The sequence below is a fragment of the Fundulus heteroclitus genome, chromosome 17, assembly GCF_011125445.2.
Source record: "Fundulus heteroclitus isolate FHET01 chromosome 17, MU-UCD_Fhet_4.1, whole genome shotgun sequence".
NCBI lineage: Eukaryota > Metazoa > Chordata > Actinopteri > Cyprinodontiformes > Fundulidae > Fundulus > Fundulus heteroclitus.
In genome coordinates, this window is record NC_046377.1 from 22683770 (window position 1) to 22705637 (window position 21868).

The window sequence follows — 21868 nt, forward strand, 5'->3', positions numbered from 1 at the left end:
ACAACAAAAGACCAAACTAATAAGTACAGTACTTAAATCAGCAACCTATGAGGAAGAGGACTTAAATAATTAAACTTTCCAAATTTAATTACAAAAGACAAAACCACATAGAAAAACCTAAACATTTCCAACTCCCCTTCTAAAACTAAATGGAAGAGTCCAACTAAGCCTCCTTGTCATGGAGATCTTTTACAGCTGGGGACTCCTTTCCTTTACTGGCCACACCCACATGACAGCCTCCCAGGAACTGGCAACTCAGATGAAAAGCATATTAGTTTAAAGTAAACCAAAACCACAAGAAATGACAAAATGAGTCAACTAAATGTGTGCACCCAAATAATTAACCAATGTCAAATCAAAGTGAAAAAGTGACATGTGTTAAAGTAAAATATGACATTTATTTAAATGAAATCATTACCAGATCATTTGTTGTGTGGTTGCACATGCGGCCATCACAGTTTGTATCCCACAATGCAATGCAAACATGGTTACGGAAAGGTGATTGGCTCCAGCTTGCAGTGCGCTCCTGGTAGCTTATTTTCACACCCTAAACGAGCCGTACTGAGACCGTTTGGAGGAGGTGGCCTTGGTGCCATCGTTGTTCACATGCACACAAACGGACCGCACCAAGGGGGGAAACAAATGGACCAAACACTGTGGTGCATTCAGACCAAACGCGTTTTGAGCGTCAGAGGCGTCTGGTTTACATGCAGAGTCGATGCTGGACGTTCTGCGGCGCATTTCACCTGCCGGGCCCGGTGCGTTTTGAGGTTTCAAGCATCTAAATGTCCAAAAGGCAGACGCTAGAGTTGCAAAAAACTGAACTTCTGCAACAGAAGCGTCCACCAATCAGAGAGACCCCCACATGTGACGTAGTGGCAGATTTTCTGAGGGGACGGAAAGACGATGACAAGCTGGGAGGACAAACTGAGCGTTGCTGTTTGTGCCCATCCTGTTATCTACGACCAGTCAAACATTCACTACAGAGACAGTAAAGCACTTTGGGATCACAGATAAGTCATCAAACCTTTTCCCTGCATTTGAGGAAGCGCATTGAGGCCTTTTTGACGCTCAAATCACGTTCAGTCTGAACGCAGCTTTAGTATTTTCATGTCCCGGATGACTGAGAATCTACACCAGCATATTGGCTCTGTTGTGGAAATAGAAGATTTTAACTTTTTCTACATAAACAAAGAGCTCTAACGTCTACAGCTGTCACAAAGGTCGACAGAAAGGTCATCTCTTTCCCCAGAAGCTCTCCCGTCTCTTCTGAGCGCGCTCCAGTACGGCGGACGCTGCAGAGCAAGAGGCGGCGGAGCGCCATGACATCACCGAGAGTCGGTCGTCTGGGTGACAAAAAGATAAACAGCAGATTCACCGTGAACATTTAAGAATAGATTCTTTAAAAAAGGGTTTTCTGAAGAGGAGGTTCACCTTCGTCAGAACCGCAGCCTCCTCTGGAACATGGCCGCTCCCTGAGCCTCAAACCCAGCTCACCTAGAGAGAAAAAGAGCCGACCCCATTAGTTACAGAACCGCGATCGCTGCCATCCTCTTGCCTTGCTTCTATGATGCGTTGATCCAATCTTCCAGATTTTATGTGAAATCTGATCCGTTGAGAAACCTGCAGGGAAAAAAAGATGAGAAGGAAGTAGAGAGGAGAGAGGGACAGCCCCGCGTTGTTATCCAACACTGGATCCTCTGTCCGCTTTGACATCTGGGTTTTTTGTACCGCTAATCCTGCTGCTGCCATGTTTTAGGCTGGAATAAAAGGTTGCTGCTTAGAAATTCACCTGAGGAGCGAGGAGAAGCAAAATACTTTCATTCGTTCAGTAGGACTGGAAGAAGGAACGTATTTACAAAATAATTTTTATTTTCCCTTCTCTCCTAGTTTTCAATTATTCACCTTTTTTTGCAACGTTAAGAAACATCTGAGAAAAGGTTAGGATGAGATTAACCATTTAAAATGGTTTACTTTAAATGTGTTTTTTTAACTTTTGACTGAAGTTAGGACCTGGAGCAAACAGGCTAAGCTTTCTGGAAACAAAGTTATGCTGATGTGTTTCATACGGAAGAGCATTACTGTCACTTTTATTTTGAAAATTATCATGTTAAAACATAATAGTTATACTGTACAAACTTGATAATTATATTGTATAAACCTGATAACTATATAGCATAAACGTGATAATTATATTGTATAAACGTCATAACTATATAGTATAAACATGATAATTATATAGTATAAACCTGATAACTATATAGTATAAACCTTAAGGTTATTGATTTTTACTTGGCAAACCATTTTTTAAAATGTTTTTTTCTCAAATAAGTTTTTGTTTAACTCAGGATTTGCATTGTGAAACACACCAAATGTTGTTTTGAATTAGTTGAGCTAATTTAACCTTATTCCACTTTCTTTAAGATGAACTTTGGTTCTTTAACTTAGATCTACAGTGAACCAGGATTCACTGAATCATTCTGATGATGGTTTTAAACTATTTTGTTTCCTTTTGTATGTTCATAGTTCCTTAGTATCTTTAATCTTAATTTGCTTAGTAGTTTTAGTTAATTTTCACTAGCCTAGTACAGAGGTTGATTGAAATATAGTGTTAATTCAGATAAACAGCATTTTATAGTGATGTTCTCTGGATGTTCATTTTATTTCTGTTAATAAATTCTTGAACTTGAAGAGAAGTTGTCACTTATTTAATCTCTATGTGTGCAGAGTTTGCTGTTAAAAGAACGCCAGTGCTCCAATCATCCATTTCAGCAACACCTAACAGACAGAGAGTTATTTATTAACCATTAAATAACTTAAAAACTGGCGTATTGGCACAACACACAATTACATATAAATAAATAACATCGATTTCAGATTAGATAATCTTACACTACAGACTGTGAAGCCTTTCTTGGTTAAATATCCAACATTTTGATTCATCCTCGTCAAGTTCATATTTTCTGTTTAAATTAGTTCTGTATTTCTGTTTGGGGATATTTAAACCCAGCTATCGATGCTGATTGTTGTTGTTGCAGCTGTATGTGTACGCAGCAGCAGAGACATCCAGAGCTTACCGTTGTGCTGGAAGTCCGGGTGTCTCAGCATCCCCTGGATCCCGTGCTGTGGGGGGGAGGTCAGAGGACAAGGGGACGCCTGCTTGGTCCTGGTTGGGTTAGGGCTGGGCATCCGCTTGTGGTTAGGAGAGGGGCTTAACGACACGGGGATGTTTTCTGACCACGCCTCCTTCAATTTGGCCGGCTTGCTGATATCAGCCTCTGACCCAGATTCCCGTAAAACAGCCGTCCCCAATTTCTGAACAGCAAAAAGTTCACGTGACCCTAACTGTGTGACATCATACAATAGGTTTTATTATTATTTAATTACCTCCTTTTGTTTGTTTGGAGAAGAAGCGTCGGCGTTGGTCAGTTTCCCAACAAGTATAGCACCCCCTGAAAGACAAACAGGCCACATTTCTGTATTTTTGGTCCTACAATACGGCGAACGCTTGATAAATAGAGCGACGATAACGCTGTCAGGACTCATGAGAAGGTGCAGCAGCACGAGCCACAACAACAGACTAAGGGCCGATCCACACCGGCGGACTCCAGGCCAGACGGCCATATTGTTGTAACTGTGGTTTTTATGTGATTTTACACACTTATGTGTTATAAGGCAGTTGATCTACAGTGTCAAATACCCCGTAAACCCATTTTGTGTTGATATTCTGTCTTTCCACCTTAAAATTAAACTACAGTAACATTTACTGGCTTTCTTTCTATTTCTAAGTGATTACGCTTAATAAATGGGGACAAGCTGAGTTCATGATTTTAACCAATCTTAGTTTTCAGTCTCACCAGCTGCACATTTATTCCCCTAACCACAAAAAACAACCAACATCTAGATCTATTTTTTATATATAGATCATTGCATCTTTGGAATAATCTACCTCAGTACATCTGCTGCACTTATAGTAAATGATCTTTTAAAAAGAATCTGAGACCCCGTTTGATGCCCTGAAGTGTTTTTGTTTTATTGGCTGTTTTGTTTTACTTCTTCTTTTGTGCATTCTATAATAATTTCTAAACTACAGTGTGTTGAGAAAAGACATTTTTGGAAATTTTATATTTGTGACCATGCTTTTTACTGAATGTTTTTAATGTGGACCCCAGGAAGACTAGCTGTTTGCCATGGCGAACATCTAATGGGGATTCTTAATAAAAATTACAAAAAATTACAAAACAGATCCGAAGCAGTGCCAGAAGTTCTGTAAAAAAAAATTATGTAGTGATTTCTGCTGTGACCCGCTCTAGTCCGGCCTCTTTTCAAAGTCTGACTTCATGAACGGCGACCCTTCCTCTCTGTAAGACCTCTGATCAGATTCTGCAGCATCGAGAAGTCTTAGAGTCTAAAAGCTATTAAATCTTTCACCAAACATTGTGACAGGGCTTATTTTGAACCCCTATGAATAAAAAAAAATGTCACTTCTGGACGGTCTCTGCAGAATGCAACATAACATTTAACAGCATTTGCAGATGAGGCGTTTTTCTTTGGGTTCCTTTTTCTGCAAGTCATGTTTGTGCTGGAAAATAAAAACGCTTCGAGCAGAAAAGAGACCGCTAAACCTGCAGTCTGACCAGTCTTCCTCTGTTTCACCGTCGTCACCAGAGTCATTCGTTTGTCTATCGGTCCTGTGAGGTGTTTTCTCGGAAAGCTTTAATAGGTCTTTTGAGGTCTTTGCGACCTCAGCTTGACCTCTAATCTTCTCGTTAACTCTGCGCTGAAGCAGACGGAGAGGTCTCCTGAAAACACGTCACTCTCAGCTGCAGATGCAGCCGTTTAAGGATTAATGCTGCCAAGTTTGAGGCAACGTAAAACTAAATAAAGAGTAACCCTAAACAGCAAACATTTTTATACATTTTTGCTTCTTGAACATCTAAAACTTTGCAGAATCAAGTCCTGAGGGTTTGTTCCCCAACGGAGCAGAACCTTTTACCCTGGATTGGAGATTACAGTCAGATGTCAGTGCATCAGGTGGTTTCCATGTCCTGTGATTGTGTTTACCTGTGGCAGGTGTGGTCAGGTCGTGGTGAGTCCTATGAACCGGCCTCGTTTTCACTCTGGGAGTCGGCAGCCTTCCCTCCTTTCTGCTCACAGAAAACAGAGAGCTGGTTCCTGAAAGCTGAGGTGGCTTTGATCTGAGTTTCACACTTTTGACACGCTTTCTGTCAGCGCCGGAGATCATGTTCAGGCAAATACAGACTCCGGTTACAACACAAAAAATACCATGTAGAAGTCAAAACCAAGCCTGTATAATCTATAAATATCATCCTTGTGGAAGATTTTCCAAAAGGCAGATTAGCCTGGAGGGTCAGGAGGAGACCACCAGCTGTCCCAGAATCACAGGAACTCATAAATTACTTAAATTGTTTCTGAACTTTACTTACTTACTTACTTACTTACTTACTTGAAGTAAAACTGTTTAAACATCTACAGAACAACAAACACCTGCAGAGTAAAGTGGAGGTTCGCGGGGTGGCAGATGAGGGCGGGTCATGGTTATCGTTAGGCGTTCGCAAGAGCGGGAAAACATCCGGCCTCGTATCGGTGCCGAATGTTGTGACAGGATTACCGTGTTTTTCGGACTATAAGTTGCACTTTTTTCTCGAATCCGATCCTGCGACTTATATTTAGCTGCGACTTATATATCAGTTTTAAATGGTAATTCATCTTGACCAACATGAACCAAGGAGCAAACATTACCGTCTGTAGCCACCAGAGGGCGCTCTAGGCTTGTGAAAACTATATGCTGCTTTTGTACCGCTTAAAAATTTATTGAAACAAAGTACACACGTTAGTATGTTGTTTCTTGTTCCAGTCTGCATTCACGCAGCAGAACGTTGCGTGGTGCAGAACCCAGACCAAGACAGAGACCGAACGCTCTTATTGGGCTGTCCGTGAAGCTAACAGCAGCCAGCGCTAGCTTACAGCTCTGTTGTCCAGGCGGTTTACAACTTTGCTAATTTACCTGAGCTTCATGTTGCTTTGAAACATCCGTGTCGTACTGTTAGCTTAGCACGTAGCACCGTTACGCTCGCGGTCTAACTTAGACGTAATTTTGACAACTTTCAGTGTAACGGGCCGTTATGCTGAAATACGCTGGATAAAACCTGCTGGATGGAGTTGCTAATTTACCCTGTTCATCCTTCCAGGTATGCTCCATATCCAGCTGTGTAATTTAATACGAATAATATTACTAATAATTTAATAATAATTTAATACTGGTTTGAGTTTCAAGAAACTTAAACCGGTTGCAAAATATCGTAACAAAAAGCAGAGAAAATAAAGCGGTGTAAATATTTTCTCCAGCGTAATAAACATGAAGCATTTCTCAAAGCTGCAGCCGTTTCCAATCTCCGTTAACAAGCAAATTAATTGTATTTATTTGAATTTTGCGAAACGTGTAGTTTTCCTTTTATAGAAGCGTTCCCTGATCTAAAAAGGAACGACTGTAAACATCACCGGTTGTTGGACTTAAACGTCAATCTGAATCCATTATCACAGGATTTATTTTTTTGTTCTAACAAATTATTTTCTATCTGGAAGCACTAATAAACGGAGAACCCACTCGTCTGTGTCTTCTTGTTCTCCCCAGGCTGTTCGGCGTTCATCTGGAGGCGTCTCTGTTCCTGGGCTCCTCTGAGTCTTTCCAGCGCCGGCTGAGGAGCCTTTACTGGAGTTACTGGAGCCGCCAGAAGAGAAATCAGCTCAGGTCAGTCGTTGGATCGGATTCCTGGTTCCTACCTGAGTCATTCCTCACCTGGCCAGGTCCAGGGCTTCTACGCAGGAAGCACTGCGGCCGTCGGGCTCAGGTGAAAGGCGTGGGGTGGAGGGCTCTGTGTGGGAGTCTGTGGTGTCGGTGGGCTCCCACAGAGCGTTGTATTCAGACAGCAGCTGGCTCAGATGGTTCCGGGAGAAGTTGGTTCCCCAGGCTCTGAGTCGGTACGTCAGGGCCTGCTGCCTCAGCTCCTTCACCTGGACGGAAACATGCAGCCAGCTTTTTATCACACTATGAATTTACCTGCGCTCACCCAGCTGAGACGGAGGGACGACGGCTGCTGGATCATACTAGTTCATACAAAACACCGGGTAGCATCCATTTCTGTTCCCTGGATCTTCCTACAGAATATCTTTCTTATTCTGTTCTCTGATGAGGAACAGGAAAGATGCAAAGAAAAGTGTAACCCCAGGAAAAAAAACTCTGTTAACCCTGTTAGCATAACCCTGGTTTTTGTTTCTAAAACCTGCACAATTAGGGCTGGGCAATATATTGAAAATGAGATTTTTTTAAAAGAGATACAATTTGAGATGGTCTATGTTGCCATATAATTATACTTTAATGTGTTCCAGTAAGTTATTTTTCAGCCGTTTCTCATATTTGTCTACAGCTGTTACAAAACGTGCCTGTGATGGATAAAGCTTTGATTCAGAGATGCCTTTTTATAATTACTTTATGAAAAGAAGAAAACATAGAGATAAATATCGTATATCAGCATTCAACATAAAAATATCCACATCACCCAGCCTTATGCACAAGTAAAATCCTGCAGTGACCAAGATCCTGACAACAGGAAGAGAGGACCCTAAAACTCCAACAAGCAGCTAAATCTACACAATCGGGTATATGTATACGTGTTGTTCCTGATGTTAGATTGAGAAAAAAAAAGGAGGAAAAACATGCAGGTTGACGAAGGAAGACTTTTAACGCATCAGGGGCAAAAAAAACTGAGACTTCAGGGTTTCCCCCTCTGTATTATAAATCTGTCGGCACAACAGGCTTTACGTGTCCCCGTGTCAGGCTCAGCATTATTTGTCTATTTATTTTAAATCCATTTTTTTACACAACAATAAGAGTGATAACGAAGAGTGTATACAGCGGGGTTGTCAAAAATAATCGATGCCTCGATGTTTGAGAGCAACATCAAAAGGTCAGTAAAGCTCCTGTATCTGCAATAGTTAAGTAGTAAACCTCCCGCACAACATAAGCTAAGGCTAGCTGGTATTAGCTTGACGGATACGGACAGCCAAGTGAACAAGTTCTGTAGGTCCTTCAAGCTGCTCAGTGCTGCACCCCCTTCATCACTGTTGCAGACACATGAGATTTACCGACTCTTAAGTTGCTCTCAAACATCAATGTCGTAGCTTAAGCATGTAGCGTTAGCTTGTAGCATTGTAATTTTTTTTTCTGTCTATCCTCTTCATTTGGAAAGTTCCTCTGAACCTCTACAGAAAAGGAAGACAGAAAGGTCCACTGCCTTGGTGCCATGGACTTTTAAGTTGTCCTTTATGGACGTTTCAGTCATATTTGTTTGTTTTCTGGCTGGACTCGTCATGCTAGCAGAGTTGAAACTTTGCAGCAATTTTTCTCAGGTGACAGGCTACAGGAAGCTGATTGTCTGTTATAGAAAAATGTGAGTCACTCATTTTGTATAAATCTTTGACTAATTCCTTTTCTTTAGTATGAATGTCGACATATCAATTTTGACAACCCTAATATGAAATATGTAGCTGTTGATCATAAGATAGATCACATCACTGCCATCAGCAGAACCTATTAAACTTCAGCCGCCCCACTCTGGTTGTGTCACTGAAGTTACAGTCAAAGATCCTGGTAAACCTGACATCCGCCCAGACTCTGGATAACCCCTGACCCCGTTTGTAAAGCTAACCTCAGTCTGTCCCTGGCCTGACCTCAACAGGAATCGTAAGGCTGACGCTGCACAACGCTCCAGAACCAGCCGGCGTTTCGTCTCTTCCTCCTGCCACGCGGCTCATGACTGCAACTCACAAAGAAAAACTGTTCAGAAACACCAAAGAGATGGAAATGTAATCCGTTCATCACAAACCACCCTCAGATTAAATGTTCTGGTTAATTTGATCATGGAGGATTAAAACGAGCTTCAACCAAAAATATCCAGCTTTTGTTTCTGCTGTAAATCCTACCCTCATCAGATTTAGGTGAGGGTATTTGGCCATTTTGAACTCCAATTCTTCCCCAAAACACCCCGAAAACTTAATAAACTAGGAGCTAAAATCTGCCAATGCAAATTTAGCCATTAAAAGGAAAAACTTAGAGGATCTACAAGTAATTTAAGACTGAAAAGTGAATAATCAGCAGGTTACTAATAGCCTGTGTTTATTCTTTTACTGAAGCATGTGGAGTAATTTGTATTTAAATGGAAATGGAGACATTTTGGACGAGTAAAATAGGTTAAAAAGGCTCCAGGAAGTCGTATGATTAGAAAGGAAAGTTCTTCTGTTTTATGTGTCAGTTTGTAAAAAGCTGAATCTTTTTCTGCATTTGACTGTTTTTGTTGAACAAGCATCAAAAGAAACCCAAATAAGGAAGTTACATATGTACTCAGAACATCCTGAAAGGGTCCAAACTCAACCTGACGCTGCTTTAAAAAGTATTATAGCAATTGTCACAGCAGGCGACTCATCTTCATCGTTTCCATTCGATGAGTGGAACTGAACCACAGTGGGGACAAAGCATCTAGTTAGAGTGGCTCATGTTACCCTGAGCTACCTCTATAGTTATGCTGCTATAGGCTTAGGCTGCAGGAGGACATCAGGGTCTATTTTTCTCACTATGCTGAGTTCTCCTACTGCTCTCCAATCTGCATTGTTTGTTGTTATTTCAGATTTTAACCTTTTGTTCTCTGTCATTTTTCTCTTCATAGAAGGTACACCTGGTCTGGCGTCTGTTAGCTGTGACATCATCAGGGGAGGCAGATCATCCACTATTACCACATAACATAGAAAGTACTCCTGGGTCAATGTGAGCCTCTGTGCTTTCTGTGTCTCTGCTCTGTCTTCTCTAACATAGAAAGTACTCCTGGGTCAATGTGAGCTTCTGTGCTTTCTGTGTCTCTGCTCTGTCTTCTCTAAGCCCCAGTGGGTGGAGGCAGATGAGCGTTCACACTGAGCCTGGTTCTGGTTCTGCTGGAGGTTCTCCTCCCTGTTAAAGGGGAGTTTTCCTCTCCACTGTCGCTTCATGCATGCTCAGTATGAGGGATTGCTGCAAAGCCATCAACAATGCAGACGACTGTCCACTGTGGCTCTACGCTCTTTCAGGAGGAGTGAATGCTGCTTGGAGAGACTTGATGCAACCTGCTGGGTTTCCTTAGAGAGGAAACTTTCTCACCAACCTGGAGGATCTGATGGAAGCTGACTTTGGAAAGAGCCTTGAGATGATATGGTGTTGTTAATTGGCGCTATAGAAATAAAATTGAATTGAATGGAAGTAATGAGCTCACGGGTCCCGGGTCGGCCTAAACTGAGACAGAACAATGCTGCCATCCATTCAACCTTCAGGTTCTCAGTCATTCCAGTTCATCCAAAATTAATTGGACTTTTGGTGATATTGAACATGTTTCATTCAGCAGCCATCACTGCAAATTAAGTGTTTTGCTAAAAAATAGCCGCTGTTTGCAAAAATACTAATGAAACAATACATACAGCTCAACACTATTAATAATCTCCAAATTAAACTAAAACATGCAGCCAAAGGTCTCCAGGTCATTGATCTTCTTGGGTTTCTGTGCTGCTGCCGCCTTGGTTCAAATCTCACCAGAGAATTTCAAATCAAGTGGACAATGATGGTCAATCTAATCTTCCAGAACTTCTCCTGAAACCAAAGTTGCTTGGGATCACCGTCCTGTTTGAAGGTCCAAAGAGGTTCAAGCTTCAGCTGCTTTACAGGGCGTCACATTTTCTTCCAGGGTTTCCTTAATTTAAAATTAATCCCTCAAACCCTTCGGGGTTCTAGTGCTAATTAACCCCAGAGCATCACTGAGCCTCCACCATGCTTCTCCACAGGCATGGTCTTCTTCTCACCCTGTTCTTCGTTCTTCTTCCTGCAGAAACACGACTGATCAGATGCTCCACAGAACAGGATCCCCAAACTTCTTTAGCTCATCTAGAACGCTGTGAGCTGATTGGAGCTGATTTGTCTGAGGCTCTTCAGCCTCACTGTGGAAACTGAACCTCAGCGGCTGCCTCCATGTCTTCTTTCTCAGCCAGTCGAGGCGGCAGCCATCATTACCTTCCTCTTTCTGCCACCAGGTGGCGCAGCAACTTAAACCTTAGGAACCCTCAGTCCAGCTGGATCTCTGGGAACATTTAGGGCCTTCGCTGTGTTTTGCTTTCCCTCGTTTTGGTGCGACGATGAGCTGTTCTGACCTTTTTGGACAACATGAAATGAAACGTTGCAGGTTTAGGGGACGTTGATTTCTAAAACCCACCCCCCATGCAACCAATGAGTGTTTGATTGAGGGCGTCAGGCGTGCCGTCGGGGTTAAAAGTCAGATTTCACGTTCTTGTATATTTTCTTTTTAAATCAGCTAATTAGCAGCGGCGTTTGACGGATTTTTCTTTTTTTTAACCACCACATCAGCAGCTGCTCCGGCGCGTTCAGGTGGTTTAAAACCAGCTGAGAATCAGAAGGACACACCTGCAGCTGCAGCAGCTACAGCGCAAACAGAAGCCGGTGCTTTTCTCAGTATCTTGATGTGTTCGGCTGAAGCGACGCTGAAATCTTTGATGTTGCACGAGCAGCTGCCCCCCCCCCCCCCCCCTCCTCAACAAGATTTTCCACAAGACTGTTGGGAACCTACCTGACTCTGAGTAACTGAGAGCAGTTTCCCTGAAATGAACCCTTTGCGGTTGCTCTGCTGACACTCAGCACTTTGGTTTTTCATCAGCATCACAAACAAACAGCGTTTAAGGAGCCGCTGCAGCAATCCCCTAAATCAACCGTAGAGCCGTCAGTGAGAGTGATCCGCGTTGCCACCCGGGGCGACAGTGAACTCACCACAGACGCTGCCCTGCCGCTTTAAAAAAACAACAAAAAAAAAAAAACAAAGCTGCCATGTTTACACCAGTTTGCTCATCGGTCAGCCCGGTTACTTTTACCGCGTTTAAAATAATGAATAATTTCTGTTTTCTGATCCAGCTTCAGAAGCTCTTTGCATGCAGACGAATAATTTAAACTTCCTGTCTGAGCAGCTAAACACTCATAGCAAAACTCTCCTTCCTGTTGTAGCCTGAGAAGAAAATTATTGCAGCACAGTTCGTATAATTTATCACCGCAGAGCCTTATAAAAAAAATAAAATAACTATTCACACCTCTCTCTCTCTCATTCGGTCCCATCACAACTCCAAACTAAAATGTATTTTATGTGATGGACGACACAAAGGTGTGCATTACATGTTTCCTCTGTGGAACGTGGCTGAACCTGGACTTTGACTAGGCCGTTCTTTGGTCTAAGCCACCCCACAGTGTCTCTGGCTGCATGTTAATGTTCAGAGTTTTGCATTAGGAGCACATGATGGATTCCTGATAGAAGTTATTTGCACTGGGTTTTATTTACTGAAACGTATTTTTCGGAGTAAAGGCGGCTGAACGAGACTTTTTAGTGACTCCTTTGTGTCGATCTGCCAGATAAATCTGTAATTAAATAGAAGTTTGTAGATTTAACACAGTGGATGTTTGCACAGCTTCCTGTCTGGGTGGAGAATATTTCTTTAGAAGGACCGTATTTGTGCAGATGTTTAATAGAAAGTGAGCCACATCTGGACCCATCCGGCACGCCGGGCCTTCAGAGACCCGGATCAGTCACAGTGGAATGACGCGTCCAAAAGCGCCGCCTCCATGAAATTCTGTCGTAATTCTGATGATGGCGCACAGAGACCCGCTCTAGAAAAAAAAACGGTACGAAATAACATCCTGGATGACCTAAAATCAGATCTTCCCGTCCGCCGCCGTCTCTTAATCCTGGTGAATCCATTCAGAGTCTCTCTCTAGAAGTAATATCGCATTTTGAGCCTCAAATTTAACCTCAGAGTTGAATTGAAACTTGGGGGCGGAGTTTCAATAACGGCGCCATCGTTTCACTAACCTGCTTTGAAGTCTTTCCCACAACTTTCCTCCTTGAAAGCGTAGGCAGGCTGTGATATTTATTCCTTTTTTAAATACTCTAGCTATGTGAGCTGATCCCTCACAGTTTATTTCACACACAAAAAAAAAAACACCAAAATACTTCACAGTAAAGAAAGAAAAAGTGAAAATGTGGAAGTTCGGTTCATAGTTTCGGCTTTTTTTTTTTGTTTTTTTAAATAAAGTTCTGACCTGCACAGCAATGTCGTCGGTGTCTCTGCCTCCTTCTGGGTTCCTGCAGAGAGGAGAACGAAAGCTGGACTGATACTCGGTCAACATCCTGTCAGACACAAACGGTTCCAGGAGTGACTTCACGACCCGAATCAGAGACACGGAGGCAGAGACGGAGACACACCTGCGTCTCCTCTGCACCTGAGCAGCAGGTGAGCGGGCCCCGCTGTCGCCCTGAGCGGCTTCCGGGTTGGGAGGAAGCTCCAAACTCTTCCTTCTGTGGATCTGCAGGTGAAAAGAGGACAACAGCGGCTAAGAAGAGCGAACCAGACATGTGCAATGCTTAGACTTAGACTTAGACAACTTTATTTTAGACAACTTTATTTGTCATTCGGTATGCACAAAGTGCGTACAGAACGAAATTTCGTTTCGTACAGCTTTTGTAAATCGCAGTAGAAGTTAAATTACAGTTTTAGGTGCGGCAGAGATTTAGAAGTAAACAGTAGATTTTAAATATACAGTATAAAAACAGTTGAAATGTAACAAAAAAGAGACATTATTTATGTACAGATTGGATTGTGCAAGGGCATTTGTGCACGAATGCATTTGGTTGTGCAATTTTAAGAGTAGGAGTCCAATAGCATTTTTTATTGCTATATGAGCTGCAATGATGCAAAAATGTGCAAAAAATGCAAATGTTGTGCAGAGTTTGTGGGTTGTAGTTTGGCAGTTCATCAGCAGTTTAACAGTCTGATATGCACCACAATGTCTCTGAATCTGGTGGTGTTTTATTACTTTAATGGGTTTGTTTCATCTATCATGTGTGTGTGTGTGTGTGCACTGCAAAAAAAAAAAATAAAAATAAGTAAAATTTTCTTGAAATTAATGTGTTTCTCCTGGATTTGAGCAGGTAAATAAGATTATTTGCCAATGGAACGAGTATCTTTACCCCTAAAATAAGATAATTAGACATCCTGCACTTGAAATAAGATGATGGAGATGAATTCTTCCTATTTTAAGTGTAAAAAATCTTATTCCATTGGCAAATAATCTTATTTACCTGGTCTAATCAAAGAAAAATGCATTCATTTCAAGAAATATTTTCTTATTTTTAGCTCTATTTTTGCAGTGTGTGTCGTTTACTCTGTGCGTGTCGAACACCGGGTCCCGCTCGCGCTCCAGGTGTCTCCGGAGGCGCGGCCCCGACGCCGGCTTCAGACCCTGGAAGCTCCGCCCATACTCCGTCTCCATGGTGACGGGGTTCTTCTTAAAGGGGGGGACCGACCTGCTGCTGGAGTGCAGCACCTGTGAGACGGGGGAGAGATCAGTGGTGACCTGGTGGGTGTGAAATGAGGCTGGAGTGCTGCCATCTAGTGGAGAGTTGTCAGAATTACAGGGAACACGTTGAGCCAAATGATCGGTTCTGATGATCAAATCGGGTCAGATTATAGTTTATTTTATGACCAACTATTTGGTTAATTGTTTAGAGAAACTTTTATCGTTCTCTATAAAAACGTTTTTTTTTTACCCAAAATGCGATTCTAATGTCTGACTTTATCTTTTATTTGCTGAAGTTTACACAGAATGTTTCACACATACTGTGCAAAAGATGTAATCGTTAAAATGTTATGCAAAAGGAAAAAAATCTGCACAGCAGAGAGATGATCCACTGTCTGGGAAGAGCTCGGTTCTGTTTTTATTTATTTTTTTACCGTTGTGTGAATCTGCACACATTCCTTATGCTTTGCTACTGTTGACAGGAAATGTTTTATTTATTTTTAATACCCAACACTCGTCACTACACTGTTAATTCAGTTCAGTGCTGCCCAGATCCTCACAAACTGGTTAAACAACCAAATATTCAGTTATTCACAGGAAAACTAAATATTCAAGCGTTTTGCCGCCTATAAATTATTGAGCTTGTAAAGAAAAATTGAGTCGCTGCTATTTTTTAAGACCCATTATACTTTTCTGCTCACTGTCTGTCATCTAGTGACACATTTCATATATTTTTACTGTTTTACTTTTTGTGATAATGAGCTGTTTCCCCAAAGCATTGGTGTGTCTGGAAATAAACGCTTCTATTATGTTGACTTCCTGAGTCGACGTAAAATTAATGCCGATCAGTGAAAAGACTAAAATAACTGGTTTGGTGCTCATGTCTATTAAATAAAGCCTCAGATTAAAAAAAGCCTCAGAATAAATAAAGCCTTTGATTAAATAAAGTCTCAAATTAAATGAAGACTCAAATTAAATAAAGCCTCAGATTAAATAAAGCCTCAGATTAAATGAAGCCTCAGATTAATAAAGGCTCATATTAAATGAAGTCTCAGATTAATAAAGGCTCATATTAAATGAAGTCTCAGATTAAATAAAGCCTCAGATTAAATAAAGCCTCAGATTAAATAAAGCCTCAGATTAATAAAGCCTCAGATTAAATAAAGCCTCAGATTAATAAAGCCTCAGATTAAATAAAGCCTCAGATTAAATAAAGCCTCAGATTAATAAAGCCTCAGATTAAATGAAGCCTCAGATTAATAAAGGCTCATATTAAATGAAGTCTCATATTAAATAAAGCCTCAGATTAAATAAAGCCTCAGATTAAATAAAGCCTCAGATTAAATAAAGCCTCAGATTAAATAAAGCCTCAGATTAAATAAAGCCTCAGATTAAATAAAGCCTCAGATTAATAAAGCCTCAGATTAAATAAAGCCTCAGATTAATAAAGCCTCAGATTAAATAAAGCCTCAGATTAAATAAAGCCTCAGATTAATAAAGCCTCAGATTAAATGAAGCCTCAGATTAAATAAAGCCTCAGATTAATAAAGCCTCAGATTAATAAAGTATCAGATTAATGAAGCCTCAGATTAAATTAAGCCTCATATTAATGAAGCCTCAGATTAATAAAGCCTAAAATTAAATGAAGTCTCGGATTAAATAAAGCCTCAGATTAATAAAGCCTCAGATTAAATAAAACCTCAGATTAAATGAAGCCTCAGATTAATAAAGCCTCAGATTAAATAAAACCTCAGATTAAATAAAGCCTCAGATTAAATGAAGCCTCATATTATATAAAGCCTCAGATTAAATAAAGCCTCAGATTAATAAAGCCTCAGATTATATAAAGCCTCAGATTAATAAAGCCTCAGATTAAATAAAGCCTCAGATTAAATAAAGCCTCAGATTAATAAAGCCTCAGATTAATAAAGCCTCAGATTTAATAAAGCCTCAGATTAAATAAAGCCTCAGATTAATAAAGCCTCAGATTAAATAACCCCTCAAATTTAATAAAGCCTCAGATTAATAAAACCTCAGATTAATAAAGCCTCAGATTATATAAAGCCTCAGATTAAATAATGCCTCAGATTAAATAAAGCCTCAGATTAAATAAAGCCTCAGATTTAATAAAGCCTCAGATTAAATAAAGCCTCAGATTAAATAAAGCCTCAGATTATATAAAGCCTCAGATTAACTAAAGCCTCAGATAAATAAAGCCTCAGATTAACTAAAGCCTCAGATTAAATAAAGCCTCAGATTTAATAAAGCCTCAGATTAAATAAAGCCTCAGATTTAATAAAGCCTCAGATTAAATAAAGCCCTAATTTCCTCCAATGCTGCTGTTAGAGATGCAGATTTAGACGGATGTCTCACCCGCTCGGCGGTCAGTAACGGCGACGCTGCAGATGCAGGCTTCTTCCAGCCAAACTGTCTGTGGTACTCTGACCTGTGACCCCCTGACCTCTGACCTCTAGGCCTCATGCCGGCCTTCCACCGCAGCGCTCGGTCGACCTGCAACACGGGCAGATTAGATCCTGCCGACGTTCCGATGAGAGCGTCGGGGTTCAGGCGGTCTTACCCGGCTGTCTGGCCGCGGTTCTGGCGCTGCGGCGGTTCTGCTGGACTCGGGCTCAGAGGGGCGGAGCTTCGCTGGAACCAGAACAGCCGTGACACCAGCACCTCTGAACCTCACAACAAATGGTCAGACGTGTCAAAGTTCTGCATGTTTTACCAGATTTTCCGTCAATTATTGGCCTCGAGGATCCAGGTTCTGCTGGGGACTCGGGTTCCGGTGCTGACCCGGGAACCTTCCGTGGTTCCGAGTCCATCAGAGGAGGATCCTGGTGAGGTGAGCAGCTTCTAGAAGCTGGAGAATCAGAAAGCAGACGGTGAGGAACCCGTTTCTGCCACTTTAGGCTCTGAAATCTCAGCTTTAAACTTTTAGGCACATTTGATTTACATGATTAAAATATAGAAAAATAAAACAGAATAAAAGCAAGTTAGAATAAAATCTAGAAACAAAATAAAACATGGGAGAATAGAAACTAAAAGCAAACATTAAAAACAGTTGGACTACAAAGTTGAACTAATGATGTTTCAGTGAAACAGTTTAACTAGAACAGTCAAAAATAATCCCAAACAAATACGTTTTTAATCTTGATTTAAAGGAACATCCTGAAGGAATCTAATAAATAGTGGAATGGGTTAAATATAGAAATAAAAAGGAGTATGACGCTAAGACAATTTAAAAGCAGGTATAAATATGTCATCTTTAAAAAACATGCATGTAACCCAAACATTTAAATGTGATAATTTGTAACATTTTCAATAAGTACTACTAGATATCTTCTACTGTACAATTGCTTTTAAAATAAAACACCGTATTCATGTAACTGTGCTTTGATTTGTAATGCCTTTTATCAAAAGACTGCATACGGTATGTTACATGACATGAATATTGTAATTGGGGGTAGGTTCTTATAAATTCTCTGAACTTCTACCTACTCCTTTTGAGCGCTACTAAAATGTCTTAACATCTCAATGTAAATCTTACTTGTATTTTTGCTCAAAGAAATTGAAAAAAAAAAAAAAAAATCTGCATTAAGACATTTTCCTGATGGTTTCACCAGAATAATTTCACTCAGGCTGAAACTAAACGCTCCCCATTCCCACCAGCAGAGGGCGCTCCTCTGGCACCTGGAGCTTCTTCTGGAGAACCCAGCAGGGACCGGGCGGCACCAAGTGGGCCGGGTCTCTTCAGGCGCTGGAGCCCCGGCTGCCTTCTGATGCCTTCAGATGCAGAAACAGAACAAAGACGTCGGGTTTTTAGATGAAAACGGGTTTTCTGGACTCGTTCTCCCAGAGGCTCCTACCCGTCCGGTGGTCCAGCGGGACGTAGCGCTGAGGTGAGGCGCTGCTGGATCGGGCCGCACCGTAGCTCTTCTGGTACTCGCTCTGAGCCTGAAACACAAACGGCGTCTCAGTTTCCTGGTTCTGACACCGGGTCCGAACCCGGCGGACCAGAACCTGATTCTGATCATCAGCTGCTCCACCTTTAACACTTTAACTGCACAACCAGGAAAATTGTTGCTCTGCCTTTTCTATCTGCTTGGGCGACTAATAAGAGTCAATGATTATTTTTATATAACATGCTCTTAATATGAGAGTTATTAATTTAAACACGGTGTGACAATGTGTAAAATTACTAAACACACTGAACAAAGGTTAATTTTTTTACATTAAAAGACAGCAAATGATTAAAAAGTCTATCAGAACACAAGAGCTCTGATATCAGTGGTATGAGCCATATTACATGGGTTAGTTGTCCTTTTTTTATTATTATTTAACCTTTATTTAACCAGAAAAGTCCCACTGAGATCACTAATCTCTCTTTCCAGCGGCCCAGATCACCACAATTCAGTACGTTACAATTTCATAAGAACGTTTAAAAGCATTTCCAAACCTCTGAAGCAGAATATTGGAATCGGTTCCTTTAATTTCCTGTCTTTTTCTAAATTGTTGTGGGTGCAGGATACTGTCCTTAGTACAGACAGTAGCAGTGCACCTACAAGTCTCCTTTTCGCTTTGAAAGAAAAATAAAGCCTGATTCTGATGAAAAAGCCAATTTTCAGTCCGTTTCCTAACCAAAATGTTCACCATGTCCTTTAAAACTAAGATTATCATCAATTAAAGTACCTAGATATTTAAAAGATTTAACTCTTTCGATTTCTGGCCCTTAAAAAAGTGACAACTGCAGATTGCTTTTTGTTCCTGAGAATAACGGCAACTTACTCTTTGCATTTAAAGTAAGATGCGGTTGTAGAAACATGTTCTGAAATATTTTAAAATCATTTTGTGATGCAGAGACAGCGGCGCTAGTAGTTCATGGGTCCCAAATAACAAATACGGTGCTTTGTGACATTATTTAAGGCCATTTTTTACAGAAATGTGCATTTAGATCTTCCGGAGAGAAGAGAGGGAGATAAAGAAGCAGCAACAGCAAAGTGATTTTAACATTTAAAGGACTATAACATATTTGACGTTATGTGGATTGTATATGATGAACATGTGATGGGCAAACTCAGCAGGGGGTGATTGATGGAAGGTCTTTATGTAGCAGAATATGTTAAAAAATAAAAAGTCTTCATAACTTTCAAAGTTTACTCAGAAACAGACATGATGCCAAGCTCGATTTTCTTGTTTTTAAACTAGTGGTTGGAGTATGGAGTGAATTTTGTTTCAAGAAGCGTTCTGTTAATTAAAATTTGAAGAAGTTAAAAAAAAACACGTTCTGTAAATGCAGTGTGAAAAAAGCAATCTAGATATTAAACTTTGTAAAACCTCTTAATCAAAAACGGTTTTGAGAGTAAATTTACTGTTTTCTTATATTTTATTTTATATAAGATAATTGTATTTAATATTTTCAAACTATATTTTTAATTTTTATTTTACTGATTTTATATTTTCAATAATTTTTTTCCAATTTCTCTTTTTCAGATCACGTTCTCTTCACTTCTGGAGTCTATTGGTCTCCATGGACATTTTTATTGGTCAAGAGCGAGAAACAAAGAGAACCTAATCTGTAAAACGCAATTTGAAAAGGAGAAATCTGGAGCAAAAAAAATTTTAAATATAAAATATGTAAAGACATATTTTTTTTGAAAAATCAAACGTTAAAAAATTTAAACTAAAAAAAATGGTTTTTAAAAAAAATTTAATAAAATCTGAAAAAAAAGTTATTCTAATTTCTGTATTTAATTTTTTTATTTCCATTTACAAAACGTGTTCTTAGTAATGAAATAAGATTCTCTCCATATTGGAGACAAACCTACAATCTCCAGCCACAGCGCCATCTGGCGGATCTTTTTAGCACTACATCAAGGAAAAGGTTGAGATGGCTCAATAAATTTTTTTAGTTTAAGCTAGGAGTGGAATATATATATATATATATATATATATATATATATATATATATATATATATATATATATATATATATATATATATATATAAAAAAGTAACCCTTAAAAATCAAAAATCCTGTTTTAAGAGCTGTACAGCACCCCAAACCTGAAAGTAAATTCCCTTAAAAAAAAACAATGCATTCAGCTGGAAGAGTTTAAAAGGAAAATCTGTAAATAAACAGCTTGTATAACAGAACTGCTGCAACATCAGACCACATGGTGACCAATCAGGGCCTGGTGTGTTTTACTCCCTTTGCAAAGTACCAGTATCTATAATTTCCTTCATCGCTGCACACTTCAGCAAGCCTTTCTGCAGGATTTAGCGATTTCTCAGGTCCAGCTTCCTGCCTTAGTCCAAAACCAGGAAAATCAGGTAAATTGGCGTTTGGTCTGATTGTTTGTTTTCAGGGTTGTCCTGCTCAAAAATTGTGGAAATGTAACCATTTATTGTGTTTACAAGATTTAGAATTACACTTTATAGGCATTTATTATGGTTCTGGTCCCTGTTTGGGCCTCTGACACCTATGCAATATGACAGAAACTTAAACAAGCGACCCGCAGAACCTCTTTGTAGTCTAGAATAAACTTTCTGAACTCGTTTGAAGCTGCAGGATTCTGCTGGCAATGGAAACAATGCATGCTGGGTCACAAAGTCCAGTTAAATCAACATTTAAAGCCCAGATTCATAGTTTAAGGGGTAGAACCGCAACATGTCACTGCATTTTAGGTCAGAAAACTATAAAATAATTTAAATGTAGTTCAGCCTCTGCAACTAACCTGATTGGTTGGATCATCAGATTATATCAGATTAAAACTTTATTGACCCCGTTTCTGCTGAGCGGTAAACCGCAGCAACGCTTCAGCGCCACAGAAAACTCCTTAAATGTGTCGATTATTTAAAACAATCGTCTTTGGTGCCGTTTTTAATCGTGATTAGCATCAGCTGCGATAGTTAGCGTCACTTTGTTCGGATCACCTGTTGTTACCTTGAAGCGGACCGTCATGGCGCGCTGCTTGTCGGGTCAACACCCGGAAAAGCCGCTCCCCGGAGATGAAACGCGAATCTGAACGCCCCTACCGGGACTTCTTTAGTCCGGTTAACCGTTTATTTAACCGGAGCTACAAGCTAACCGGCAGCCATCAAGCTACCGGTGTTGCGCTGCGCATCGTTCCCACTGGATGAGCGTTTCTCCGCCAGTTGCGCTTCTACACTTGGGTTTACGGCCGCTATTGACTCCATGGTGCATTCAAGTCCAATCGTACATTAGAAAATCTCGACCAAGATTTCAAAATATTTGTTTTTTACCCCCAAACGTCAACGAAAGCTTAATCAACAGCTCATAAATTAAATCTTCCACCATTTTTAACAGTTTTCATGTTGCACATTTGATTTTGTTAAATAATAAAATCTGACCAAATCTACGTTCACTTTATGGTGGCTACTTTTGAAATATTC

At 40.4% G+C, this 21868-nt stretch overlaps 1 protein-coding gene across 1 annotated transcript; it reads right to left on the reverse strand.

Annotated features, from left to right (window-relative positions):
- Positions 1-549: 549 nt before the first annotated feature.
- On the reverse strand, positions 550-21628 carry mdm1 (Mdm1 nuclear protein). Its single transcript, XM_036149389.1, has 17 exons — positions 21399-21628; positions 18322-18409; positions 18122-18238; positions 17181-17315; positions 17028-17098; positions 16823-16960; positions 14315-14476; positions 13356-13456; positions 13193-13280; positions 6821-7035; positions 6629-6742; positions 5065-5147; positions 3388-3452; positions 3078-3315; positions 1435-1497; positions 619-1346; positions 550-585 (listed from the first exon to the last, which is right to left on the reverse strand). The coding sequence occupies exons 1-16, from the start codon at positions 21414-21416 to the stop codon at positions 1237-1239; spliced, it is 1806 nt and encodes a 601-aa protein (XP_036005282.1). The 5' UTR covers positions 21417-21628; the 3' UTR covers positions 550-585; positions 619-1236.
- Positions 21629-21868: the final 240 nt, after the last annotated feature.